The sequence below is a fragment of the Accipiter gentilis genome, chromosome 36, assembly GCF_929443795.1.
Source record: "Accipiter gentilis chromosome 36, bAccGen1.1, whole genome shotgun sequence".
Taxonomy (NCBI): Eukaryota; Metazoa; Chordata; class Aves; order Accipitriformes; family Accipitridae; genus Astur; species Astur gentilis.
The window spans coordinates 668,157-696,108 of record NC_064915.1 but is presented as its reverse complement, the minus strand read 5'-3'; the positions used below and the strand labels follow the sequence as shown (position 1 = coordinate 696,108).

The 27,952-nt window shown below is 67.7% G+C and overlaps 1 protein-coding gene across 1 annotated transcript; it reads right to left on the bottom strand.

Annotated features, from left to right (window-relative positions):
• Positions 1–128: 128 nt before the first annotated feature.
• Positions 129–27,952, bottom strand: LOC126034833 (complement C4-like). The gene is given in 43 exon segments (XM_049792689.1): positions 129–349; positions 882–1,002; positions 1,534–1,617; positions 2,217–2,312; positions 2,551–2,640; positions 2,866–2,968; positions 3,063–3,137; positions 3,614–3,704; positions 4,361–4,595; positions 4,673–4,766; positions 4,890–4,949; positions 5,056–5,226; positions 6,031–6,197; positions 6,856–7,021; positions 7,418–7,534; positions 8,149–8,305; positions 8,511–8,586; positions 9,197–9,248; positions 9,250–9,395; positions 10,855–10,944; positions 11,066–11,117; positions 12,175–12,375; positions 13,146–13,285; positions 13,880–13,950; positions 14,044–14,152; positions 14,966–15,160; positions 16,503–16,575; positions 16,798–16,887; positions 16,889–16,924; positions 18,484–18,669; positions 19,322–19,504; positions 20,631–20,816; positions 21,420–21,590; positions 21,839–21,951; positions 22,397–22,520; positions 23,306–23,400; positions 24,087–24,179; positions 24,576–24,658; positions 25,258–25,346; positions 25,770–25,840; positions 26,957–27,134; positions 27,246–27,438; positions 27,855–27,952. Coding segments are annotated over 43 exon segments (5,136 nt in total). The 5' UTR covers positions 27,935–27,952; the 3' UTR covers positions 129–216.

Below are 27,952 nucleotides of genomic sequence, written 5' to 3'. Positions count from 1 at the left end.
CCAGTTGCCCCAGCATGGTCCCAGTTGTCCCCCAACATAGTCCCAGTTGCTTCCAGTATGCTCCCAGTGGCTCCTAGTTGCTCCCAGTGACTCCCAGTGTGCCCCCAGCAGGCTCCCAGTTCCTCCTAGTCGCCGCCCAGTATAGTCCCAGTTGCTTCCAGCATGGTTCCAGTTGCTTCCAGTATGCTCCCAGTGGCTCCCAGTGACCCGCCGGGGTCAGAAGGGGCAGCCGAGGGGGCGCAGGGTGTCCATGAAGTCCAGCAGGGCGCGGCAGGGCGTGGCGGGGCCGCAGCGGGGGAGGGGCGGCACCTCCTCCACCCAGGAGCGGGGGCCCAGCAGGAACTGGGGGCTGGGGGAGGGAGGACAAGGGTGACGGTGGGGGACATGGGGACATGGCGGGGGGGCAGGAGGGGGTGTGGGGACATTGGGGGACGTGGGGGGACACGGGGACATGAGGGGACGTGGGCACACTGGGGGGACATGGGGACACTGGGGGGGCAGGAGGGGATGTGGGGACACTGGGGGACATGGGGACATGGGGGATAGGGGGATGTGGGGACACTGGGGGGACATGGGGGGGATGTGGGGACATGGGGAGACATGGGGGGACATGGGGGGGATGTGGGGACACTGGGGGGACATAGGGACATGGGGGGACATGGGGGGGATGTGGGGACACTGGGGGACATGGGGGACATGGGGGGACATGGGGGAACATGGGGGCAGGGAGAAAAAGGGGGACATGGGGACATGAGGTCATGGGGGGACATGGGGTCATGAGGGGACATGGGGACACTCGGGGGGCAGGAGGGGATGTGGGGACCTGGGGGGACAGAGGGGAACGTGGGGGGACATTTGGGGACAGCGGGGTCCCCTCTCACCGTCCGCGGGGGTCGGTCACCATCCCGTCCCCCCCCATCAGCAGGTACCGCCGGTGGGGGCGGAGCCTCAGGGGGCAACTGCCCCGCCCCAGCACCTGGCCCCGCCCCCCGGGGACCACCTCTGCCGGGCCAATAGGGACCAGTCAGCACCAGTCCACGCCAGGCAACACCAGTGTGCACCAGTAACAATCACTGAGAACCACTAGGCACCAGTAAGAACCCCTTAGATGCAGTATGCACCCGTAAGAGCCAGTAAACACCAGTAAGAACCAGTTAGAACCAGTAAGAACCATGTAGAACCACTATGCACCAGTAAGAACCAACACGAATCAGTAAGAACCACTTAGAAGCAGTATGCACCAGTAAGAACCAGTATGCACCAGTAAGAACCGGTATGCACCAGCAGTCCAGTAACCCCCCAGCACAGCCCAGCCCCCCCCCAGCTTTCCCAGTACAGCCCAGCTGACTCTCAGGCTCTCCCAGTAAGGCCCAAGGTCCACCCAGCGCCACCCCAGTATGGCCCAGTACATCCCAGTAAGCCCAGTATGGTCCCACAGTGCCCCCTAGTGGCTCTTCAGTATTTCCCAGTCACTTCCAACCCCTCCTAGTCCCCCCAGTCCCTCCCAGTCCCTCCCAGTCTCCCCAGTCTCACCTCCCAGTAGAACCTCCAGGATTTCGATCTCAAAGGCCAGGAAGGGCCCAACCTCGCTCTGGGCCAGCACCCGAACCACCAGCGCTGGGGTCAGGGGTCAAGGGTCACGGGGTCACATGGGTCACAGGGGTCATGGGGGTCAGAGGGTCATGGGGTCAGGGGCTAAGGAGGGGTCCAGGGGGTTATAGGGGTTGGGGGTTTAGAGGTGCCAAAGGGGTCATGGGGGTCATGGGGGTTGGGGTCATGGGGTCATGGTGGGTCACGGGGTCAAAGGGGTCAGGGGGGATGGGGGAGTCACGGGGTCATGGGGTCAAGGAGTCATGGGGGTCAGAGGGTCATGGGTGTTGGGTGCTGGGGGGGTCGAGTGGGTCATGGGGGGTCACAGGGGATGGGGTCATGGGGTCACAGGAATCTGGGGTCAATGGTGTCAGGGGTCAAGGGGGTCATGGGGTTTAGGGCAGTCAGGGGGTCATGGGGTCATGGGGTCACAGGGGTCAAGGGGATCAGGGCGGTTGGGGGGTGGGGTCACGGGGGTCAAAGGTGATGTGGGGCTTATGGGAGTCAGGGTGCACAGAGGGGTCTGTCTGGGGGAAGGGGCAGGGGTCAAGGGGTGGGGGTTGAGGGGCGGGGCTTGGGGTGGGGCTTGGGGGTGGGGTTTGGGAGGGCGGGGTCCGGGAGGTCACCGTAGTCAACGCGGGGGCTGTAGCAGGCGAAGTCGAGGCGATCGTCCAGCGTCAGCGACTGGGACCCCGACCCCCCCCGGAGCCGGGGACACCCCCCTGGGGGGAGGGGCACCGCTGGGTCACCCCCCCCCTCCCCCACCGGGGTGGGGTGCTGGGGGGTTGGGGGTGTCCCCCCCCCTCCCAAGGGATGGGGTGCTGGGGTGGGGGGGGTCCCAGACACCTGGATGTCTCGACCCATGGGGTGTGGGGTGCTGGGGGGTGGGGGTGGGTGTCCCCCACCCCAGGGGAGGGGTGCTGGGCGGGGTGGGTGGGGTTGGGGGGGGCGGGGTCCCACCTTGGGCACAGAGGCAGACGTGGGCGGAGCAGAGGGTGGGCACCATGCTGCTCCTGCGAGGGGCGTTGTAAAACACGGTGCAGCGCCGGGCTGGGTGTGGTCAGGGGGTGGAGTCAGTGAGGACACGCCCCCCCTTCAGGCCACGCCCAGTACGGGCTACACCCACGCCATGTAACTGCACCACTCAGACACCCCCCCCCCACCAAGCTGGTCTTCTCAGACTCCACCCAACCAGGCCACGCCCACTCACAGGCCCCACCCACAAACATACCACACCCACCCCACTGACCACGCCCATCCATGGGCTGCACCCACCCGGCTCGTAGTAGTCATAGATGGCCGCCATGGCCGGCTGGAGCTGCCCCACGGCCACCTCCTGGGTGGCCCCGAAGCTGATGCACTGACGCTGGGTGGGGACCTGGGGGGCATGGGGGGACATTGGGGACATTGGGGACAAGGGGGGACATGGGGGGGACATAGGGACATGGGGGGACACGCCCCCCTCCCCCCACCTCATCAAGGTAAATGACGAGCCGCGCCCCGCTGAGCTCATAGTGGCTGATCCAGCGATCGACCACGTCCCGCAGCTGGGGGGGACACGGTGACGTCAAGAGCACCCTCTGACACCCCGACATCCCCCAACACCCCCCACCCTCTGACACCCCGACACACCCTAACAACACCCCAACATCCCCCAACACCCTGCAGCACCCCAAAACCCCCAACACCCCAACATCCCCCAACACCACCAACACCCCCCAACATCCCCTAATAATATCCCCGACACCCCCAACACCCCCCATCACCCCAAAAGCCCAACCCTCCCCAACACCCCCAACACCCCCCAACATCCCCTAATACCCCCAACACCCCCAACACCCCCCATCACCCCAAAACCCCAACACACCCCAACACCCCCAACTCCCCCCAGCAACCCCCAACATCCCCTAATACCCCCAACACCCCCCAACACCCCGAATACCCCCAACAACCCCAAAACCCCCAACTCCCCCCAGCACCCCCCAACACCCCCAATACCCCCAAAACCCCCAGCACCCCCCACCTTGTCGAGGTCGGGGCGATGGGGCTGGAAGCCGCTGAGCAGGGAGATCTCGGCCACCGCCATTCCTGACAGCTCCACCCCCGCCTCCCGCCTGAGCCGGGACACACCCGTCGGGGGGGGTGGAGCCACACCCCCCCCCCCAACATGGAATAGGAAGCCACACCCCCTCTTACAGGGAGAACCGGAAGCCCTGCCCCCCCCCATTTCTAAGTGGAAGTCCCACCCCCATTGACAGGCAGAAGAGGAAGTCCTGCCCCCTTTTACAGGCAGAACAGGAAGACCCACCCCCATTTCTAAGTGGAAAGGAAGTCCCACCCACATTTACAGGCAGAAGAGGAAGTCCCGCCCCCTTTTACAGGCAGAACAGGAAGACCCACCCCCATTTCTAAGTGGAACAGGAAGTCCCACCCCTATTTACAGGCAGAAGAGGAAGTCCCGCCCCCTTTTACAGGCAGAACAGGAAGACCCACCCCCATTTCTAAGTGGAACAGGAAGTCCCACCCCCATTGACAGGCAGAAGAGGAAGTCCCGCCCCTGTTTACAGGCAAAACAGGAAGACCCACCCTCATTTCTAAGTGGAAAGGAAGTCCCACCCACATTTACAGGCAGAAGAGGAAGTCCTGCCCCCTTTTACAGGCAGAACAGGAAGACCCACCCCCATTTCTAAGTGGAACAGGAAGTCCCACCCCTATTTACAGGCAGAAGAGGAAGTCCCGCCCTGGCACACAGGAAGCCCCGCCCCCTCACCAGATGCAGACCAGGAAGGCGACCTCCCTGCCGGCGTCCCGCCCGTCCCGCCTCCGCCGGCCCCGCCCTCGCCCCTCCCCCCGTGCTGTGGGGGTCGGGGTGGTGGTGGTGGCTTCCACAGACTCCTCCCCCTTCGTAGGCTCCGCCCCTTCCTTAAGCTCCGCTCCCTTCACAGGCTCCGCCCCCTCTCCCTCGCCAAGTTCCGCCTCCTCCTCATAGTCCTCATAGTCTTCCTCTGTAGGGGGCGCGGCCATTAAGGGAGGAAGGGGGCGGGGCTTACGCGGGCGGGGCTTCTAGTGGGCGGGGCCTCACCCTCGTAGATGATGGGCCCCGTGATGGCCACCTCCAGGCCCAGCCCTTGGCAGGTGCCGTTGAGGGGGGTCATCAGGCGGAACTGGCGCAGGACCTGGGGGGACACCCCGGTGTTTGGGGGGGGGGCGGGGGGACCCACGGGGGGACACCCGGGTGTCGGCGGGGGGGTGGGTGACACCCATGGGGGCACCCAAGTGTCCGGGGGGGGGTCACCCACCGTCAGGGTCCCTTCGCCGCGTCCCTCCACCTGCACCACGATGGGGCTGCCCAGGGGGACCTGGGGGGGGGGACGCACGGGGGGGTTGGGGTGAGGGACCCCAACGTTCCCCGTGTCCCCCCCAGTGTCCCCCGTCCCTCCCCCCACGTCCCCTCTGTGTCCTCACCTGCAGCTCCTGCTCCAGCGACTTCAGGCCGGGTCCCAGCGTCACTCGGGTCCCCCCGGGGCCCCCCCGGGCCCCCCCCGGCCAGGACACCCCCAGGCTGAGGCCGGATCCGGCCCCGTCCCCCCAGTGCAGCCACATCTGGGCCAGCGCCTCCAAGGCCACCAGCGTGTCCTGCGGGGACCCAGGTGTCCGGGCACCCCCCACCCACCCAAGAGGACCCAAACATCCAGGGGACCCCCCACCCAAGGGGACCCAGGTGTCCGGGCACCCCCCACCCACCCAAGAGGACCCAAACATCCAGAGGACCCCCCACCCAAGGGGACCCAGGCGTCTGGGCACCCACCCACCCACAGGGATCCAGGCATCCCAGGAGACCCCCACCCACAAGGACCCACACATCTGAGGGACCCCCCCCCCTCCCCCCAAGGCACCCAGGTATCTGGGACACCCATCACCCCAGCAGACCTGGGTGTTGAGGGGGACCCCCCCCCCACCCAAGGGGACCCAGGTGTTGAGGGAACCCCCCACCCAAGGGGACCCAGATATCCAGGGGACCCCCCACCCAAGGGGACCCAGGTGTCTGGGCACCCACCCACCCACAGGGATCCAGGCATCCCAGGGGACCCCCACCCACAGGGACCCAGGCATCTGGGGGACCCCCCACCCACCCACCCAGACGTCCAGGACACCCATCACTCCAGAGGATCAAGGCGTTGAGGGGACCCCCCACCCAATCGGACCTGGGGGTCCCAGGCATCCGGGCACCCCCCCCACCCACAAGGACCCAGAAATCCCAGGTGACCCCCCCCACCCACAAGCACCCAGCTATCTGAGAGACCCCCCACCCAAGGCACCCACTCCAGAAGACCCAGCCATCCGGGACACCCACCCCAGGGAACCCCCAGCCTCCAAGAACTTAGGACCCCCACACCCAGGCCCCCCCCCCCCACCCAAAGAGCACCCACCCTGCCGTACCTGGGTGGAGCGGAACCCGCCGCCGTAGTTGCTCTGCTCCCGCAGCCATCGGGCCGCCCGGGCGGCGCCGACGCCGTCGCGGTGCTGCAGCAGCGCCAGGAGCCCGTAGGCCGTCGCCTCCACCGTAGCCGCCGGGCCACCCGCCGGCCAGAACTGCGCCCGGCCTCCTGTGGGGACCCCCCGCACCCCAGCCCAACTTGGGGGTCAAGAGGGGTTGGCACCCAGGGAACCCAGGGGCTTGGGAGTTGGGACCCCCACCCAGGGACCCAGGCGTTCGGGAGACACCCACCCTCAGGGACCCCAAATTTGGGTGACCCCAAGAGGGACCCATGTGGCCAGGAGCCAAGACCCCCACCCAGGGACCCAGGTGTTTGGGAGAAACCCATCCTCAGGCACCCTAAGGTCTAGGTGACCCCAAGAGGGACCCATGTGCCTGGGAGCCAAGACCCCCACCCATGGACCCAGATGTCCGGGTGTCATCAACCCCCACCCATGGACCCAGGTGTTTGGGAGACACCCACCCTCAGGGACCCCAAATTTGGGTGACCCCAAGAGGGACCCATGTGGCCAGGAGCCAAGAACCCCCACCCAGGGACCCAGGTGTCCGAGTGTCATTGACACCCACCTGGGGACCCCAAATTTGGGCGACCCCAAGAGGGACCCCAGAATCCGAGAGCCATGACCCCCACCCAGGGACCCCGGCATCTGGGTGCCCCCAGGGTGTCCCCAGCATCTAAGTGAGCCCAGGAGGGACCCAGGTGTTGGAGTGTCCCCAGGGTGTCCCCAAGGTGTCCCCGGGGGGGGTCCCTGGCACCCGGGGCTCACCCTGGGCGGGTCGGGCCAGGCGGCGCAGGCGGTCCAGGGTGGGGGAGGGGCCGGGGGGGTCGGTGTCCCCCAGCGCCAGCGCGTAGGTGGTGATGGCCGTCCCGAATGTCCCCAACGTCCCCACGTGGCCACGCAGGAAGGTGGCAGCTTGTGACAGAGCCTCGTCCTGCGGCGGAGGGAGACGTGGGGGGACAGGGGACATGGGGACAGGGGACGTGGGGGGACGTGGGGACAGGGGACATGGGGACAGGGGACGTGGGGAAAGGGGACGTGGGGACATGGGACATGGGGAAGGGGACATGAGGGGACATGGGACATGGGGAAAGGGGACGTGGGGGCACATGGGGGGATGTGGGGACAGGAGACAGGGGACATGGGGACATGGGGGGACATAGGGGACACATAGGGGACATGGGGACAAACCAGGAGGGAACAAGGGACACTGAGGACACAGAGAGGGGACAAGGGGATGGGGAAGGAACACAGGGGGGGGACGTGGGACAGGGATGTGGGGACACGGAGGTGACACGGGGAGGGGACACGTGGGGATGCAGGGACGCACCAGGCGGGGGTGGTCGGGGCTGTCTGGTGGCAGGAGGACGCGTGCCCCCTGCAGGGCCACCACCACGAAGGCCGTCAGGGACACGGTGGCCTCGGGCCCTGGGTCTGCCACGCTGCCCTGGGGACAAAGGGGGTGACACGAGTGGTGACACAGGGTCTTCCAGCGGGGTTTTCAAGGGGACATTGCACAGGGATGTGACACAGGGAGGTGGCACCAGGACACCGCATGGGGACGTTGCATGGGAACAGGTCACAAGGATGTTGCACGGGGACATTGCATGGGGAGGTGGCCTGGGGAGGTGACACAGGGAGGTGGCACAAGGAGATGACCCTGGAGGTAGCCCTGGAGGTGGCCATGGCAGTGACCCTGGAGGTGGCCATGGAGGTGGCCCTGCAGGTGGCCCTGGAGGTGACACTGGAGGTGACCATGGAGGTGACCATGGAGGTGGCCCTGCAGGTGGCCCTGCAGGTGACACCGGAGGTGACACTGGAGGTGACCATGGAGGTGACCATGGAGGTGGCCCTGCAGGTGGCTCTGGAGGTGACACTGGAGGTGACCATGGAGGTGACCCTGGAGGTGACCATGGAGGTGACTCTGCAGGTGGCCCTGCAGGTGGCCCTGGAGGTGATACTGGAGGTGGCCCTGGAGGTGACACTGGAGGTGGCCATGGAGGTGACCATGGTGGTGGCCCTAGAGGTGACCCTGGAGGTGGCCAGTCCCCGTGTCCCCACCTGCATCTCCCGGTGCAGGACGGGCTCCATCTCACCGAAGGCGCCGTCAGGACGCTGCTGTCCCAGCAGCCACCGCAGGGACGCCCCGGGGCCACCGGCGGCCACCGGCAGGTAGGGACGGGCCAGCGCCAGCACCCGCAGCACCAGCGCCGTCAGCCTGCGGGGACACCCCGCTGCCACCGCGTCCCCAGGGCCCCGTGTGCCCCATCACCTCGTGTCCTCGTGTCCCTCTGATGTCCTCATGTCCCCCCATGTCCCCCCACGTCCCCACGTCCCCATGTGCCCTGGGTCCCCCCGTGCCCCCCCACATCCCCCATGTCCCCATGTCCCCGATCATCCCCATGTCCCCCCCGTCCCCTCACCAGGTGCTGCTCCGCCGGTGCTGCCAGGCGCTGTAGGAGCCGTCGCTCTTGCGGAAGCTCTGCACCCGCTCGAAGCCTGAGGGGACGCGGGGGACGATGGGGACAGCGGGGACAGCGCTGCCCTGGGTGGGGCCTGAACCCCCGTAACCCCACAGAGCCCTGCCTCTCCCCAAAACCTTGCCCCTCCCAAACCCCACAGACCCCCATTTCCCATTGCCCCCACGGCCCCCTTGCCTGCCTCCCCCCCAGCCCCCCCATACGCCCCCAGCCCCCCAAACCCCATAGCCTCCCCATACCCCCCATAGCTCCCCCATACCCCATCACCCGCCCATACGCCATAGCCCCCCATTCACCCTATAGCCCCCATACCTCACCCCCTCATCCCATAGCCCCCATAACCCCCCACAGCCCCCTCAATACCCCATAGCCCCCCATACCCCCCATTCCCCGTAGCCCCCCATCCCACAGCCCCCCCATACCCCATAGCCCCCCCATACACCCCCACCCAGCCCCCCCATCCCATAGCCCCCCCATACCCTCCCATAGCCCCCCCCGTACCCCATAGCGCCCCATCGCACAGCCCCCATAGCCCCCCCACCCAACAGCCCCCCCACCTCACAGCTCCCCCCCTACCCCATACCCCCCCCACCCCATAGCCCACCCCCCACCCCCCAGCCCCCCCGTACCCGTCCGGAGGCCGCGCAGGCCACGGGAGCGGGAGTCGGGGGGCAGCCCCCCCCCAGCCCCCGCTGTGGTCCAGGTAGCGCAGGGCGGCGGCGCGGGGGGCCAGGGCCATCAGCGCCTGCTCCCCGCACCCCCGCGGGGACCGCAGCAGTGTCCCCCCCAGCCCCAGTGCCCCCCGCACCGTCCAGCCCCCCACCCGGCCTGTGGGGACCGGGGGGGACACACGGGAGGGGGGACAGACACGGAGGGGGACAAGTGGGGACAGGCACGGGGACAACGGGGACACACGTGGGGCGCGGGGAGAGGCACGGGGACGCACGTGGGGACACACGGGGACGTGCGTGGGGACAGGCGTGGTGACACGTGGGGACGTCCATAGGGACACACGTGGGGACACACGTGGGGAGTGGGGACAGGGGTGGGGGCAACAGGGACATCCATGGGGACGCACATGGAGCATGGGGACACGGCATGGGGACAGGAGTGGAGGCAATAGGGACACGCATGGGGACACACGTGGGGCGTGGGGACACAGGGCATGGGGACACGCGTGAGGCGGGGGGACAGGCATGGGGACACACGAGGACGTGCATGAGGACAGGCGTGGTGACACATTTGGGGACGTGGGGACAGGCACGGGGACAATAGGGACACACGTGGGGCGTGGGGACAGGCAAGCGGACATGTGAGACACATGGGGACACACAGGGACGTGCATGGGGACAGGTGTGGTGACACATATGGGGACATCCATGGGGACACGTGGGGACACACGTGGTGGGATATGGGGACACACGTGGCGGCATGGGGATGTGCAGGGGAACAGGGACACCCATGGGGGGCATGGGGCCGGGGACAGGTGGGGGGACACACGTGGGGGGACACACAGGGATGGGGGGACACACGTGGACAGGGGACGCACAGGGACAGGGACACAGTCAGTGCTGGACACCACATGTCCCCACCTCCCTCTCCCCATGGCCCCCTGACCCCACCACCATGTCCCCATGTCCCCTCATGTCCCCAGCACCCACCCCTATGTCCGCCCCCCAAGTCCCCACCTCCATCTCCACATCGTCCCCATGCCCCCACCGTGTCCCCACCCCGCTGTCCCCATCCCCATGTCCCCAGCACTCATTCCCCTGTCCACCACGTCCCCGGCCCCATGTCCCCACCGTGTCCCCATCCCCGTGTCCCGATCCCCACGTCCCCACCATATCCCCATGCCCTCATCCTGTCACCTCACATGTCCCCAATGCCCATCCTCATGTCCCCACCGTGTCCCCACCTCTGCGTCCCCATCGCCACGTCCCCAGCACTCATCCCCATATCCCACCATGTCCCCTCCATGTCCCCATCCCCCTGTCTCCACCATGTCCCCATGCCGATATCCTCCCCATGTCACCTCCCCACGTCCCCGTTGCCCATCCTCATGTCCCCACCACGTCCCTGTGTCCCCACCATGTCCCCACCACGTCACCTCCCCATGTCCCTGTTGACCAACCTCATGTCCCCACCATGTCCCCATCTCCCTACCATGTCCCCTTCCCCGTGTCCCCAAAAATCACCCCCCTGTCCCACCATGCCCCATCCCCGTGTCCCCACGCCCATGTCCCCACCACATCCCCACGTCCCCATGTCCCCCCGTGTCCCCACCCACCGGTGACGCGGATGCTGATGCTGAATTCCCCATCGGGGACGATCCCAGCTGGGATGTCCCCAGGAATCTCCAGGGTGCGGCCCCCCTCGCCTGCGGGGACGGGGTGTCAGCGGGCCCGGACACCTGGGTCCCCTCTGGGACACCTGGGTGTCCCCCACCCCAGACACGTGGGTCCCCTCCGGGACACCCGGGTGTCCCCCCCCAGACCCACCGTCGGTGTCCAGGACGTAGCTGGTCTCCTCCAGGTGCAGCTCCCCCTCGGGCTGCGGGAAGGGTTGTCAGCGGGGACCCAAGGTGTCCAGGGGCACCCATGGGTGCAGGGAGGGGACCCAGGCATTTGGGGGCACCCAAGGGTGCGAGGAGGGGACCCAGGTGTTTGGGAACTCAGAAGAGGACCCATGGGTGCAGGAAGGGGACCCAGGCAACTGGGGGCACCCAAGGGTGCAAGGAGGGGACCCAGGTGTTTGGGGACCCAGAAGGGGACCCAGGTGTCCAGGAGGGGACCCAGGAAATTGGGGGGGACACCCAGGGGTGCAGAGGGGGCACCCAGGGGGGCAGGAAGGGAATCCAGGTGTCCAGGGGCACCAAGGGTGTAGTGAGGGGACCCAGGTGTCTGGGGGCACCCATGGGTGCAGGGAGGGGACCCAGGCAACTGGGGGCACCCAAGGGTGCAGGGAGGGGACCCATGGGTGTAGGGAGGGGACCCAGGCATTTGGGGGCACCCAAGGGTGCGAGGAGGGGACCCAGGTGTTTGGGAACTCAGAAGAGGACCCATGGGTGCAGGAAGGGGACCCAGGCATTTGGGGGCACCCAAGGGTGCGAGGAGGGGACCCAGGTGTTTGGGAACTCAGAAGAGGACCCATGGGTGCAGGAAGGGGACCCAGGCAACTGGGGGCACCCAAGGGTGCAAGGAGGGGACCTAGGTGCCCAGGGACCCAGAAGGGGACCCAGGTGTCCAGGAGGGGACCCAGGAAATTGGGGGGGACACCCAGGGGGGCAGGGGGGGCACCCAGGGGGGCAGGAAGGGAACCCAGGTGTCCAGGGGCACCAAGGGTGTAGTGAGGGGACCCAGGTGTCTGGGGGCACCCAAGGGTGCAGGGAGGGGACCCAGGCAACTGGGGGCACCCAAGGGTGCAGGGAGGGGACCCAGGTGTCTGGGGGCACCCAAGGGTTCAGGGAGGGGACCCAGGCAACTGGGGACCCAGAAGGGGACCCAGGTGTCCAGGAGGGGACCCAGAAAAGTGGAGGGGGACCCAGGGGTGCAGGGGGGGGCACCCAGGCGTCCAGCAGCACCCAGGGGTGGTGGTGGTGGGGTCTCACCTCGATATGAAGGACACGGGTGAGGCTGTCACCCAGCCCCCAGGGCCCGCGGGCGGTGATGGTGATGGGGACGTCCCCGGGGCGCAGGGCCACCAGGGTGAGGGGCACGGCCACCGCCCCCCCAGGGGGCAACGCCAGGCGCTGGGAGCCCCCGTCCAGCGCCGCGCAGATGCCCTCCGCCACCGCCAGCGTCACCGTCACCTGTGGCACCACCAGCGTCACCCGCGGCACCGCCCGTGTCACCCAGGTTGGGGGGGGGGGGGGATATGGGACACAGGGGGGTGGCTATGGGGCAGGGAGGGCTAGGGTGCAGGGGGTGGCTATGGGGCCCTGAGGGGGTAGATATGGGGCACGGGGGGGGAGATATGGGGAAGAAGGGGGATCTATGGGGCAGAAGGGGTAGCAATGGGATGCAGAGGGGGATCTGTGGGGCACAGGGGGCAGCTATGGGGCAGGGGGTGGCAATGAGGTGGGGGGGAGCTATAGGGCAGGGGGATTTATGGGGCACAGGGGGGTAGATATGGGGAAGTGGGGGGATCTACGGGGCAGAAGAGTTAAAAATGGGGAATAGAGTGGGGGGGCAGCTATGGGGCGAGAGTGGCTAAGGGGCAGGGGTGGCTATAGGGCAGGGGTTATCTATGGGGCACAGAGGGGTATCTATGGAGCACAGAGGGGTTTCTACGGGGAGGAGGGGGTGTATCTATGGGGCAGGGGATATCTATGGGGCAGAGGCAGCTATGAGCTAGAAGGGGGTGTCTACAGGGCAGGGGGGTATGTATGGGCCCGAAGTCCACCTATGGGGCAGAGAGGCATCTATATACAGAGGGGCACCTATGGGCTAGAAGGGGGCTTCTATGGGGCAGCAGGGGTATCTCTGAGGCGTAGAGAGGAATCTGTGGGGCACAGAGGGATCTGTGGGGCACAGAGGGATCTATGGGGCAGGAGGGGAATCTGGGGGGTTGGGGACTCACGTTGATGCTGGGGGGTAGCCTGTTGTGGACGTGGGGCAGGAGCTGCAGCTGCTCGTGGGGGCGGATGCTGGGGGGCAGCTTCAGCCCCACATAAACCTCCTGGGTCACCGTCACCCACTGGGGGACCGCCACGCACAGCCCTGCCAGCGCCGCGTCACCGTGGGGTGGGGACGTGGGGACACATGAGGATATGGGGGGCATGGGAGGACATGGGGGGACATGGGGGGACAAGGGGGGGACATGGGGGGCATGGGCACATGGGGATATGGGGACATTGGGGGACATGGGTGGACATGGGAGGACATGGGGACATGGGGGGACATGGGGGACATATGGGGACATGGGGGCATGGGAGGACATGGGGGGACACGGGGGAACATGGGGGACACCTGGGGGACACATGGCGGACATGGGGGACATGGGGACACCTGAGGACATGGAGACACGTGGGGACATGGGTGCATGGGGGACATGGGGACACCTGGGGACTCCTGGTGGACATGGGGGACATGGGGACACCTGGTGGACATGGGGACACTGCCCCTTGGGGACACTGGGGGTGCCATGGGATGGTGGCATCACCATGGGGTCACCGTTGCGTGGGGACACCTCGAGGGACGTGTGGGACACAGGGCGGCCACGTCACTGTGGGGTAACGGATGGGGGGGGGGGAACATGCCGGGGAGGATGGGGACACCGAGGTGACACCGTGGGGACACCGAGGTGATGCTCACCGTGGCCGGGGATGACGGCGACGGCCTGGATCTCCCAGGTGGTGATGGAGTCGGGGAGCAGCACCGGGACCCTGGGGACAGGAGGGGGTGACATGGGGACACGGGGGGGGGGGGGGAGGACGGGGGATGGGGGGGGTGACGGGGGTGGCCGGGGCGGGTGTCACCTGGCGGAGCCATTGGTGGGGACGCTGCGCCAGAGCCAGCTCTCGGGGAAGAAGCTGCGGGAGGGGACCTCCCCATCCCCCCACTCCTCTTCCATCTCCTGGAAGAAAACTGGGGGGGGGAGGGGGGGGCTCAGGCATCTGGGGGTTCCCCCTGACCCCCCTCCCGGGACTCAGGCATCCAGCGCCCCCTCCCCCCATGGCCCCAGCCCCTCCCATTGACCCAGCCCCCCCACCCATGACCCCCACTCATGACCCCCCATGCCCCCACCGACCCCCACCCATGATCCCACCCCACCCATGTCCCCCACTCATGACCCCCCATGCCCCCACCCATGCCCCCCCACCCACCCCCACCCATGCGCCCACCCATGATCCCACCCCACCCCACCCATGACTCCCACTCATGACCCCCCACCCATGCCTCCACCCCATGACCCTCCACCCAGCTCCCCCACCCATGACCCTCACTTATGACCCCCCCATGCCCCCACCCACACCCACCCGTGATCCCACCCCACCCCACCCATGACTCCCACTCATGACCCCCCACCCAGCTCCCCCACCCATGTCCCCCACTCATGACCCCCCGTGGCCCCACCCATGACCCCCCACCCATGCCCCCAACCCACCCTACCCATGGCCCCCACTCATGAACCCCCATGCCCCCACCCATGTCCCCCACTCATGACCCCCCGTGCCCCCACCCATGACCCCTCCACCCATGCCCGCACCCATAATCCCAGCCCACCCCACCCATGACCCCCACTCATGACCCCCGGTGCCCACACCCATGACCCCACCCTCACCCCCATGCCCCCACCCATGCCCCCCCACTCCTACCCGTGCCTGCCCAGCCCCCCACCCATGACCCTTCCCCCCCGCGTCCCCATGCCCCCCCATGTCACCCCACCCACGCCCCCACCTCGTGCCACCCCGCGGGGCCCCTCCCGGAGGCGCAGGGCGCGGGCGCGCTGGCAGCAGCGCAGGAAGGCCCGGCGACACCCCCCGGCCTCGGGGACCCGCCGGCCTCGTTGGGGACACGTCACGCGCAGCGGCAGTGCCGTCGCCCCGTCCCGGCAGCAGCGCCGGGTCACCTCGTCGCCCTCTTGGTGGGCGCCTGGGGACGGGGGGACACGTGGGGACACGTGGCGGGGGAAGACGGCGCGCGTGGTCGGGGGACGGGGACGGGGACGCGGGTGACGTCACGGGGATGGGGTGGCACTGTGGGGACGTGGGTGACGCCACGCGTGTGGCTCAGGGATGCGGGTGGGGACACGGGTGACAGTGCACGTGGCTTAGGGACGCACGTGGGGACATGGGTGGCAGCACGGGGACATGCAGGGACATGGATGGGGACACGGGTGACGTCACGGGGATGGGGGTGGCACTACGGGGACGTGGGTGACGCCACGCGGGTGGCTCAGGGATGTGGGTAGGGACGTGGGTGACAGCGTGGGGGGACACAGGTGACAGTGCACGTGGCTTAGGGACACGGGTGGAAACGAGTGATACCATGGGGGGACACGGGGACACAGTGCACGTGGCTTAGGGACACACGTGGGGACATGGGTGGCAGCACGGGGACATGCAGGGACACGGGTGACGCATTGCGCGTGGCTTAGGGACACGGATGGAGACGTGAGTGATACCATGGGGGGACGTGGGGACGTGGGGACACAGTGCACGTGGCTTAGGGACACACGTGGGGACATGGGTGACATCAGGCACAGGGCTGAGGGACGTGAATGGGGACACGGGTGACAACATGGGGATGGGGGTGGCACCACACGTGTGGCTCGGGGACACACATGGGGACATGGGTGACAGCATGGTGACATGCAGGGACACGGGTGACATCAGGCAACGGGCTGAGGGACGTGGATGGGGACACGGGTGACATCATGGGGATGGGGTGGCACTATGGGGACGTGGGTGACACCATGTGTGTGGCTCAGGGTTGCAGATAGGGACATGGGTGACAGCATGGGGACACGTGGGTGACAGTGCACGTGGCTTAGGGACACACGTGGGGACATGGGTGGCAGCGTGGGGACATGCAGGGACACGGGTGACACTGTGGTCCGTGGCAGTGGGGGGGGGATGGGACACAGGGAGAAGGACACCGACTGCTGAGGGCCACCGCAGAGGGGAGGGGGCAAGGGGCTGGGGGGGACATGGGACACGGGACATGGGACAGGGGACATGGGGACACGGGACATGGGACAGGGGACACGGACAGGGGACATGGGGACACGGGACATGGGACACGGGACATGGGGACATGGGACATGGGACAGGGGACACGGGACAGGGGACATGGGGACAGGGGACAGGGGACACGGGACATGGGGACACGGGACATGGGACAGGGGACATGGGACAGGGGACACAGGACAGGGGACATGGGGACAGGGGACACGGGGACACGGGACACGGGACATGGGACAGGGGACACTCACCCTTCTCCTCCAGCAGCTCCTGCAGCCTCAGGGAGCGCCGGGGGCGGGGGGGGGCCGGGGGGACACCCGGGGGCTGGGGACAGGGACACCCAGGTCACAGGGGTCACCCAGTGTCCCCTGTGTCCCCATGTGCCCCCGTGTCCCCATGTGCCCCCGTGTGCCCCCGGGTCCCCAAAGTCCCCCATGTCCCTCCATGTCCCCCCCCCCCCACACATCCCCCCTTGTCCCCCAAGTCCCCATGTGCCCCCCGTGTCCCCATGTCCCCCCGTGTCCCCCCACGTCCCCCTGTCCCCACTCACGTGGCCCCGGGGGGGGGGTCGGGCCCCCCCAGCACCAGCCCGGCTGCCCTGAAGATCCCCTCGGTGTTGGGGCCCCCCCCCGGGGCCGCACCCCAAATCACTGCTCCCCAAAACCGCCTCCACCTGGGGGGGGGGGGGAGTCAGGTCACCCCCCCTGTCCCCAAGGTGTCCCCAAGGTGTCCCCAGAGGTCCCAAGGGGATTCCCAGTGGGTTTTGGGGGGGGGGGGGTACTGGTTTGGGGGGGCTTAGGGATTTTGGGGGGGGCCAGGGGATGGGGGGGACACAGGGACTTTGGGGTGTCCCCCCGCGGGGGGGGGATCCCCAGGGGTTTCAGGGTCCCCAGGGTTTTGGGGGTGTCCCCCAGGGTTTTGGGGTGCTGGGGGGTTCCCAAATCTGTGTGCCCGAGGTCTGGGGGTCACAGGGTTGGGGGGGGGTTGAGGGCCCCCAGGGTTTTGGGGTGCTGGGGTAGGGGGGTTCCAGGGTTGAGGGGCGGCGGGTTTGGGGGTTCCCAGGCTTGGGGGGTCCCGGGGTTAAGGAAAGCCGGGATTGGGGGAGCCTGGAGTTTGGGGGTCCCCAAGGCTTGGGGGTGCCCGGGCTTTGTAAGGTGCCATGTTGGGGGGTCCCTGGGGTCTGGGGGTGCCATGTTGGGGGTTCCCCAAGGTTTGGGGGTGCCATGTTGGGGGGGTTCCCCAAGGTTTGGGGGTCCCAGGGTTTGGGGGTGCCATGTTGGGGGGGTTCCCAGGGTTTGGGGGTCCCAGGGTCTGGGGGTGCCATGTTGGGGGGGTTCCCAGGGTTTGGGGGTCCCAGGGTTTGGGGGTGCCATGTTGTGGGGGTTCCCCAAGGTTTGGGGGTCCCAGGGTTTGGGGGTGCCATGTTGGGGGGGTTCCCAGGGTTTGGGGGTTCCCAGGGTTTGGGGGTCCCAGGGTCTGGGGGTGCCATGTTGGGGGGGTTCCCCAAGGTTTGGGAGTTCCCAGGGTTTGGGGGTACCATGTTGGGGGTTCCCCAAGGTTTGGGGGTTCCCAGGGTTTGGGGGTCCCAGGGTCTGGGGGTGCCATGTTGGGGGTTTCCTCAAGGTTTGGGGTTCCCAGGGTTTGGGGGGTCCCAGGGTCTGGGGGTGCCATGTTGGGGGGGTTCCCCAAGGTTTGGGGGTCCCAGGGTCTGGGGGGTGCCATGTTGGGGGGGTTCCCCAAGGTTTGGGGGTCCCAGGGTTTAGGGGTGCCATGTTGGGGGGTCCCCAAGGTTTGGGGGTTCCCAGGGTTTGGGGATCCCAGGGTCTGGGGGTGCCATGTTGGGGGGTCCCCAAGGTTTGGGGGTTCCCAGGGTTTGGGGATCCCAGGGTCTGGGGGTGCCATGTTGGGGGGGTTCCCCAAGGTTTGGGAGTTCCCAGGGTTTGGGGGTGCCATGTTGGGGGTTCCCCAAGGTTTGGGGGTTCCCAGGGTTTGGGGATCCCAGGGTCTGGGGGTGCCATGTTGGGGGGGTTCCCCAAGGTTTGGGGGTCCCAGGGTCTGGGGGTGCCATGTTGGGGGGGTTCCCCAAGGTTTGGGGGTCCCAGGGTCTGGGGGTGCCATGTTGGGGGTTTCCCCAAGGTTTGGGGGTCCCAGGGTCTGGGGGGTCCCAGGGTCTGGGGGTGCGCAGGGTTTGGGGCGCTGTTTTTTCGGGGGTGTCCCAGGTTTTGGGGTGACCTTGGCGGGGGTGAGGCGGTGCCGCGGCTCCAGCTCCAGCAGGGCGGCGTCGACGGCCCCCAGGGCCAGGGTGAGCGGGGGGAGCCCCGGCCCCGGCCCCGGCCCCGTCCCCGTCCCCGTCACCGTCACCGTCAGGGGGGCCTGGGGGCGCAGGGCGGCCCCCCGCCGCCCCACCCCCACCCGCACCTGCCCCCCGCTGGGGTGAGCCGGGGAGCCCGGTGCCCCCCGGTGCCTCCCAGTTCCCCCCAGCACCGCGCCCCACCGTTGGCACCCCCCGGGCTTCCCGTGGACCCCAGCAGGCCCAGTTCCTCCCAGTGCTCCCCAGTGCCCCCCACCCCCCACCCGGCCACGGCACGAGCCCGCCACGGGCACCCCCCGGTCTCCCCAGTGCTCCCAGTGTGCCCAGTGCTCCCAGTGCCCCTTCCAGTGCCCGCACCTGGCCATGGCAGGAGCCCACCACAGGCACCCCCTAGTCTCCCCAGTGCTCCCAGTCCCTCCCAGTGCTCCCAGTGCCCGCACCTGGCCATGGCAGGAGCCCACCACGGGCACCCTCCAGTCTCCCGTGCTCCCAGTGTGCCTCCCAGTCCCTCCCAGTGTTCCCAGTGCCCACACCTGGCCATGGCAGGAGCCCACCACGGGCACTCCCCAGTCTCCCCAGTGCTCCCAGTGTGCCCAGTGCTCCCAGTGCCCCTCCCAGTCCCTCCCAGTGTTCCCAGTGCCCGCACCTGGCCATGGCAGGAGCCCACCACGGGCACTCCCCAGTCTCCCCAGTGCTCCCAGTGTGCCCAGTGCTCCCAGTGCCCCTCCCAGTCCCTCCCAGTGTTCCCAGTGCCCGCACCTGGCCATGGCAGGAGCCCACCACGGGCACGGTCCAGCTGGCGGCCACCAGCCGCCCCTCGGCCTGGAAGAAGGCGACCAGGCGGAGCCGCGGGGCCATGGCCGGCGTCACCGTCAGCGTCACCTCCGTCACCGTCCCCCGACGCACGGCCTGGGCGGCCACCAGCCGCCCCCGCGCCACCGCCTGCCACACGGGGACACGGGGCGCCGTCGGCTCGCGGGTCGACACGCAACGCGTGACGTGCGGACGGGACGCGACGCGAACATGGGAAGTGCGACACGCGACACGGCCATGCGACGCGCGACGTGGGTGGATGACGCACAACATGCAACACGGACACGCGACGTGCAACATGGACGTGTGACGTGCAACGTGGACACGCGACGTGGAACATGGGCACGCAACGTGGACACTCAACACACAACATGGACACATGACACGAAATGGACATGTGACAACTTGCACGTGTGACGTGCAACATGGACACACAACGTGCAACGTGGACGTGCGACACGCAACATGGGGGATGACGCACAACATACAACATGGACACGCGACGTGGAACATGGGCACGCAACGTGGACACTCAACACACAACATGGACACATGACACGAAATGGACATGCGACAACTTGCACGTGTGACATGCAACATGGACACACAACGTGCAACGTGGACGTGCGACACGCAACATGGGGGGATGACGCACAACATACAACATGGACACGCGACGTGCAACATGGACACAACATGCAACATGGACACATGACATGTGACATGGACACTTGACACGCAACACGGACACACGACACGCAACATGGGCACAACAAGCAACACGGCAGACATGCAACAGCCAACACGACACAGACGTGCAACATGCAACACGCAACACACGACACAGACACGCAACACGCGACAGATGCATGATGTGGGACATGCATGATGGGTGACAGGCGTGATGGGTGACACGCATGATGGGTGACACGCATGATGGGTGACACATGACATCTGACGGGTGTGATGGGTGATGAGTGTAATGCGTGACGCATGATGGGTGGCAGGTGTGATGTGTGAGAGGCGTGACGTGGGACACACGTGATGTAGGACGGGTGTGATGTGTGAGAGGCGTGACGTGGGACACACGTGATGTATGACGGGTGTGATGTGTGACACGCATGTGACAGGCGTGACACCTGACAGGCGTGACGCGTGACAGGCGTGACGAGTGACAGGCGTGACGCGTGATGGGTGACACGCGTGACGGGTGACAGGCGTGACGGGCGCGACGCGTGACAGGGGCGGTGCTCACCAGCACGTGGTAGCTGGGGGGCCCCGGGGGGGGCCCGCGGTGGCGCAGCTGGAGCCGCAGCAGCTCCCCGGGGCGCAGGGGCCCCCTCGGCCCCCCCAGCAGGAGGAAGTGACCCGCCACCGCGGCCACCGGCGTCACCGTCACCTGCGCCCGGGCCGGGGGGGACCCCGGAGCCCCCGCCTCCACCTGACCCCCCCCCCCCCCAGGACATGGTGCTGCGGTGACACGGGGACACCACGGCCCCCTGTGTCCCCGCCCGGGGCCCCATGTTCTCCCTTGTCCCTCCATGTCCCCACGTCCCCCCAATGTCCCCATGTCCCCCCTTCAAACCAATGTCCCCCCTTATCCCCATGTCCCCCATGTCCCCCCTTATCCCCATCTCCCTCCATCTCCCCATGTCCCCAATGTCCCCCATGTCCCCCCATGTCCCCCATATCCCCATCTCCCCCCATGTCCCCAATGTCCCCCATATCCCCATGTCCCCCCTTATCCCCATGTCCCCAATGTCCCCCTTATCCCCATGTCCCCAATGTCCCCCATGTCCCCCCTTATCCCCCATCTCCCTCCATCTCCCCCCATGTCCCCCCTTATCCCCATGTCCCCCCATGTCCCCAATGTCCCCCATGTCCCCATGTCCCCCCATGTCCCCCCTTGTCCCCGCACGTCCCCATGTCCCCCCTTCCCACCAATGTCCCCCCTTATCCCCCATCTCCCCCCTTGTCCCCCGGTGTCCCCCCGTCCCCCACGTCCCCCCTCGCCCCCCACGTCCCCCCCCGTCCCCCCGCTCACGCTGAGGCTCAGCCCGCCGGCCCCGCCGGGGACGTTGATGGGGACGGCGATGTCCCCCCGCGGATCCGCCCGCACGTGCACGGGGGGGGGAGGGGCGGCCCCCGTCACCCCCACCCCCACCCGCACCTCCACCCCCGGGGCCGGGGCCCCCCCGGCCTCCAGCACGCGGCCCTGGGGGGGGGGGGAGGGGGGGTGGGAAACGGCGGGGGAGGGGCCGCTCGCACCACGACGCCTCGCGCCACCGGGCGGGCGGGGCCCCGGTGTGAGACCACGCCCAGCCGCAGACCCCGCCCCCTCCCCCTGCCCTCGCGCCGGCGGCCTCGCCCTCGCGCCCTCGCGCCCTCCCGCCAGCGCCGCGCCCCGCCCCGCCCTCGCGCCCGGGGGGCCACGCCCCCGCGCCAGCCCCGCCCCCAGCTCACCAGCAGCGTGAAGGGGGCCCCGGGGACGAAGAAGCGGGGGGTGGGGCTCAGCTCCAAGGCCCACGGGGAGGTCACCAGCCCCACCCCCACCTCCTGCTGCACCGCCTCCCCCCCTGGACACACCCACCGCCTCAGAGGGGGACGGCCGTAGCCACGCCCCTAGCGCGAGGGGTGGGGCCAGAGCGTCTGGCTCCACCCCTGCGAGGCTTGCCACCGCCCAGGCCCTGGCCCCGCCTACACCCTGCCGGGCCCCGCCCCTCCGCTGACTCCGCCCCACCCCTGCCCGGCCTTCACCAGCGTCTGGCCCCGCCCCCACGTCTGGCCACACCCCCGCTTCCTGCCCCACCCCACCCCTCGCAGCTAGCCCCGCCCACCGTTGCCCCCGCCCTAACTCCGGCCCCGCCCACACGCCCAGCTCCACCCACTGCCGCCCCAGCCCCGCCCCTCCCACCCCGTGCCCTGCCCACACTTTGCCCCCCCCCGGCCCCACCCCATCCCACCTAGGCCACGCCCCCGGCCACTCTGCCCCGCCCCTCCCACCCCCGGCCCCGCCCCTACCGTCATCATTGATGACAGTGACAGCCAGGCGTAGCCCCTCCCCCTGCAGCTCGTGCGGGGCCACGCCCAGGGCGCTGACAACGGCATCCAGGGTGATGTTAAACTCCGTCTCCCCTGACGTCACCTAGAGGGGCGGGGCCAGGCGGGGGGCGGGACCAGGCGGGGGGCGGGGCCAGGGTGAGCCGGCGTGGGGTGGGAGAGGGGAATAGGGTAAATGGGGGAATTGGGGGGGTATTGGGGGGTCCCCAGGGCTGCTTTGGGGGTCCCTGGTCAGTTTTGGGGGACCTGGGGGGGCTTGGGGGTTCCCAGAATAGATTTGGCCGGGTCCACAGGGGGTGTGGGTTGGGGTCCCTCGGGGATTTTGGGGTGCTCAGGGTGGTTTTGGGGTCCCCAGAGAAAATGTCGGGGTCCCTTGGGGTTTTGGGGGGGTCCCCGGGGGGTTTTGGGGTCTCCCAAGTGATTTTGGGGTCCCCAGAATGTTTGGGGGGGGGGGGGGGTCCCACGGCTGGTTTGGGGTCCCCAAGGGCGTTTTGGGGGTTCCTGGGAGGGAGGGGTTGGGATCCTCAGGGATTTGGGGGGATTTGGGGGGGCTCGGGGGGTTGTTTTGGGGTCCCCGGGGGTGGGATAAGGAGGTTTTGGGGTGCCCAGGGGTAGTTTTGGGGTCCCCGAGGTGGGGGCGGAGCTGGCTTTAAGGTTTGGGGGTGCCCTGAGGGGAATTTGGGGGTCTCCGGGGGGGGGTTGGGGTGCAGTGAGTTTTGGGGTACCCAAAGGGGGGTGGGTGAGGTCCCATGGAAATTTTGGGGGTGTTTTGGGGTCCCTAGAGGGATTTAAAGGTGCCCTAAGGGGGGAGGGGAAAGTTGGGGTCCCCCCAGGTTTGGGGGAGCCCTTAGGGGTTTTGGGGTGCCTCACCTGAGCGCGCTGCTCCAGCCCCCGCAGGAAGGGCCCCCCCCCGCAGCCCCCCCCGCAGCAGGGCCTGGCCCCCCACCGCCGCCCCATCCAGGTACCTGGGGGGGGGGACCCCCAAAATCAGAGTGGGGGACAACCCCGAAATGGAGGAGGGCGGGCCCCCAAAGGTCAAAGTGGGCCCCCCCCCCCCCAAAGTTCAGGGGAGCCCTGACATTAGGGGATGGGCCCCCAAATTAGAGAAGGGGGGCCCAAAATAAGAAGGGGGTCCCCAAAACCGGGGGGGGGGTCCCCAAAATCGGGGGTGACACCCCAATGTGGGGGGGGGGCGTCAAAATCAGAGGGGATCCCCCAAAGGTCAATAGGGGTCAAGGGGGACCTTAGAGTTGGTGGGGTTTTGGGGGGACCTCCGCCCCCCCAAAAAAAGGGTCAAGAGGGGTCGGGGGGGGGAGAAATGCCAAAGGTCACGGGGGGTCAGGGGGTCCCCCAAATGTCACCCAGGATTCGGGGGGGGCCCAGAGGTCGGGGGGGAGGTTTGGGGGGTTCCAGGGGGGATTTGGGGGGTCCCGGGGGGGGGAGGGGGGGAGGGTTCCCGAGGGTTTTGGGGGTCCCAGGAATTTTTGGGGGGTCCCGGGGTGGATTTGGGGGGGGGTCCAGAGAGGGTTTTGGGGGGTTCGGGGGATTTTTAGGGGGGTCCCCAGGCGGGGATTTTGGGGTGTCCCATGTGGGTTTGGGGAGGAGATGGGGGGGGGGGGGTCCCGGGGGGGGCGGGGCCGGTACCGGGCGCGCAGGCGCAGGCGCAGGGGGGGGGGCGGGGGCCGGGCCCCAGCAGGAGAAAGCGACGATCGGGAACGGCCCCGAACAGCGAATCCGGGGAGGGCTGGGGGAAGAGGGGCGGGGCGTCAGGGGGGCGGGGCGGTATGGGGGCGGGGCCTTGGGAGGGGAGTCAGAGGGGCGGGGCGTTGGGGCGGGGCGTCGAGGGTGGGCGGGGCGTCGGCTGGGCAGGGAGTCGGGGGCGTCGGGGCAAGAGGGGTGGAGCGTCAGGGGGCGTGGGAGGGTGGGGCGCGGGGCGGGGCATCGGAATAGGGGGCGGGGCGTCAGCGCAGGGGGCGGGGCATAAGGGGCACCCAGGAGCATCCCCATAGGGGACCCAGCAGTGCCCCAGGGGGACCCAGGAGCGCCCCGCTCCCCCCCATAGGGGTCCCAGGGGTTCCCCGCTCCCCCTCCCCCCCGCGCCCCCTCCCCCCCCGGGGCTCCCCGCCCCTCCCCCCCGCACCGTAGGGCCGCACGGTGAAGGCGGCCGAGCCCGTGGTGTGGGGGCTGGTGACCAGCTGGGCCTGCACCCGCCACGTCCCCGGCCTGCGCGTCGGCACCTATAGAACCCGTGGGCCCTATGGGCCCCCCCTGCCCCCCCGGAGTTCCCCAGAAGCCCCCCCAGCCCCTATAGCCCCCCCCCAACCCCTATAGCCCCCCTCAACCCCTATAGCTCCCCCCAACTCCTCTAGCTCCCTGGATCTCCCTATAGCATTGTAACCCCAATGCCCCTCCCCCCAGCCCCCTATAGCCCCCTCATAGCTCCCAATTCCCCACAGCCCCATAACCTCCCCCCCATAGCCCCCTATAACCCCGATCACCTTTAGCCCTCCCTCAGACCCTATAATGTCCTATAGTCCCTATAACCCCCGGCACCCCATAGCCCCCAGAGCTGCCCCACAACCTCCACAGCCCCCAACCCCAAATAGCCCCACCTGGCCCCGCCCAGAACACCCAATCCCCGCTATCCCCCCCATAGCACCCCCTAGTCCCTCCGGCCCCATAGTCCCCACACCACCCCCAGCCCCATAGCACCAGCCCCACAGCCCCAGGCCACCCCATAGCATCCCACACTCCTCGCCCCCCAATCCCATACCCCCCCCCCAGCCCCATAGCCCCCCAAGCCCCATAGCGGCCCCACTCACAGGGCGATGTCTGGCAGCACCATCTGATCACTCAGCACCATCCCCTGGGGCACCCGCTGCCCCTCCCGCACTCGTGCCCCCAGGGGATTCTGGGAGCCGGGGGGCAGGGGGTGACATGGGGTCCTGACCCACGGCCTGACCCACGGCACCCGTGGGGGGGACCCACGGCCCAGCCCTGGAGTGCTCAGCCCAGCCCCACAGCTCCCTGCCCCATAGGGCCACCTTGTATGTCACCCCAGCCGCATAGAGACAGCCCAACCCTATAGGGCTGCCCCATAGCCTCAGCCCCACAGGGCCACCCCAACCCCATAGGGTTCTCCCCATAGCCCCAGCCCCACAGTGCCACCCTGGAGGTCACCCCAGCCCCAAAGGCACAGCCCAGCCCCATAGGGCCACAAGCTCTATAGGACCACCCCAGCCCCATAGGGTGGCCCCAGCCCCATAGAACCACCCTATAGGATCACCCCAGCCCCACAGAGCTGCCCCATAGCCCAGAACCACAGACTCTGCACCGTGATGGTGATCAGGATGGGTTCGGGGTTCGGCCGCAGATCGGGGTCCAGCGAGAAGATGCGGAAACGCACTGGGGACGTATGGGATCCATATGGGGGGTGGGGGCACGTAGAGGGATGCGGGGGGGGTCGTATGGGGGGGCAGGGCTAGATATAGGGGTACAGAGAGCCATAGGGGGTGCAGGGGGCTGGACAGGGGTATGGGGGCAGGGTAATCTATAGGACCAGAGGGAGCTATATGGGGCACATATAGGGGCGCAGGGAGCTCTGTGGGGGGCCCACTTAATGTATAGAGGTACAGAGAGCGGTGTGGGGTGCAGGGGCATGTATAGGGGGGCAGGGAGTGGTTTAGGGGCTCAGGGTAACCTATGGGGCAGAGGGAATTATATAGGGTGCAGGGGGATGTATAGTGGTGCAGGGAGGCATGTGGTTGGGGTGCAAAGAGATGTATAGGGGCTTGGGGACATGGGGGGGGCAGGTGCAGGAGGGTATATAGGGTGAGTGAGCACCTATAGGGGTGCAGTATAGATAGATATGGGGTGCAGGGAGGTGTGTTGGGGGGCAGGGAGCTATAGGGGTGGGGGAGCTCTGTGGGGAGTGGGAGGGTATAGAGGCTGGGGGAGGCATAGGTGGCTGTGGGGGGTATATAGGGATGTAGGGGGCGTGGGGGGGCATGGGGGGATTTGGGGGGCGTTTGGGAGAATTTAGGGGATTTAGAGGGACTTTGGGGGGATTTGAAGCAATTTGGGGGGATTTGGGGTAGTTTGGAGGATTTGAGGCGATTTGGGGGCTGATTGGGGGATTTGGGTGTATTTGGGATGATCTCAGGAGATTTGGGGTAATTTGGGGCTGATTTGGGGTGTTTTGGGGATTATTTGGGGTGATTTGGGGCAATCTTGGGGTGATTTGGTTATATTTGGGGTGATTTGGGATAATTTTAGGGTGATCTGGGGGGTATTTGGGGTGATTTGGGGCAATCTTGGGGTGATTTGGTTATATCTGGGGTGATTTGGGATAATTTTAGGGTGATCTGGGGGGTATTTGGGGTGATTTGGGGCAATCTTGGGGTGATTTGGGGTAATCCTGGGGTGATTTGGGGGTATTTGGGGTGATTTGAGAGTGATTTGGGGGTTATCTGGGGGGATTTGGGGGGGATTTGGGGTCCTGGGGGGGGGGGGGCGTCTCACCAGTCTGCCGGGGGGCGTAGAGGGGTTTGTCTGTCTGGAGCAGGAGCACCCCCCGGGGCCCCCCCAGCCCCACACGCAGCCTCTGGGGGGGCAGAGGGGGGCTCCGGGCCTCCAGCAGCAGCGTCTGCCCCATGGTGGCCTCCAGTGCCCCACAGTGCTTGGCCTGCTCTGGGGTCACCTGGGGGGCATTGGGGGTCACTGGGGGGACATGGGGGTCCATGATGTCCCCCTGCCCCATGGGGACATCCCCATGGCCCCCCCGTCCCCTCTGCCCCCCATGTCCTCATACCTCGATGTTCAGGATCTGGCTGAAGTCGTTGTGGGTCCCCAGGTCGAAGGGGACCGGGGGGGCGCAGGGTCCTGCCCCACGGTCGCCCTCCCCAGGCCAGGCTGTCACCGTCCCCGTCACTGGCCCCACGGCCGCCACCAGCAGCCCCACGGGGGTCCCCAGGGCCACAAGCCGAGGTGCCACCAGCACCAGCCTGGGGGAGACACAGCGTGACCCATGGCTGCCCCATGGCTGCCCCATAGACCTCCTCCACCCCAGGGGTGTCCCAGAGTCCCCCCCACCCCACAGGTACCCCACATATGCCTTGATGTAACCCTGTCCCATAGCTGCCCCATAGCTGTCTCATAGCTCCACCTGCCCCACAGAGCCCCCATAGTTCCCTCTCAGCCCTATAGCTACCCCATAGCTCTTCACAAACCCCATAGGAACTTAACAGCTCCCCCAGCCCCATAGCTGCCCCAGATCCCCATAGTCCCTAAAGCCCCATAGGTTCTCCAGAGTTGTACCCAGCCCCACAGCTCACCCCCCCCAGCCCCAGAGCTGCTCCACAGTCACACTCAGCCCCATAGTGCCCTTCCCCCAGCCCCACAGCTGCTCCACAGGCCTTACTCAGGGTCCTGGGGGCTGCCCCCCGGCATCGACAGGAGGAGGAGGAGGACGAGGAGACCCAACGCCCAACGTGGCCCCATGGCGTCGCTGATGTGGGG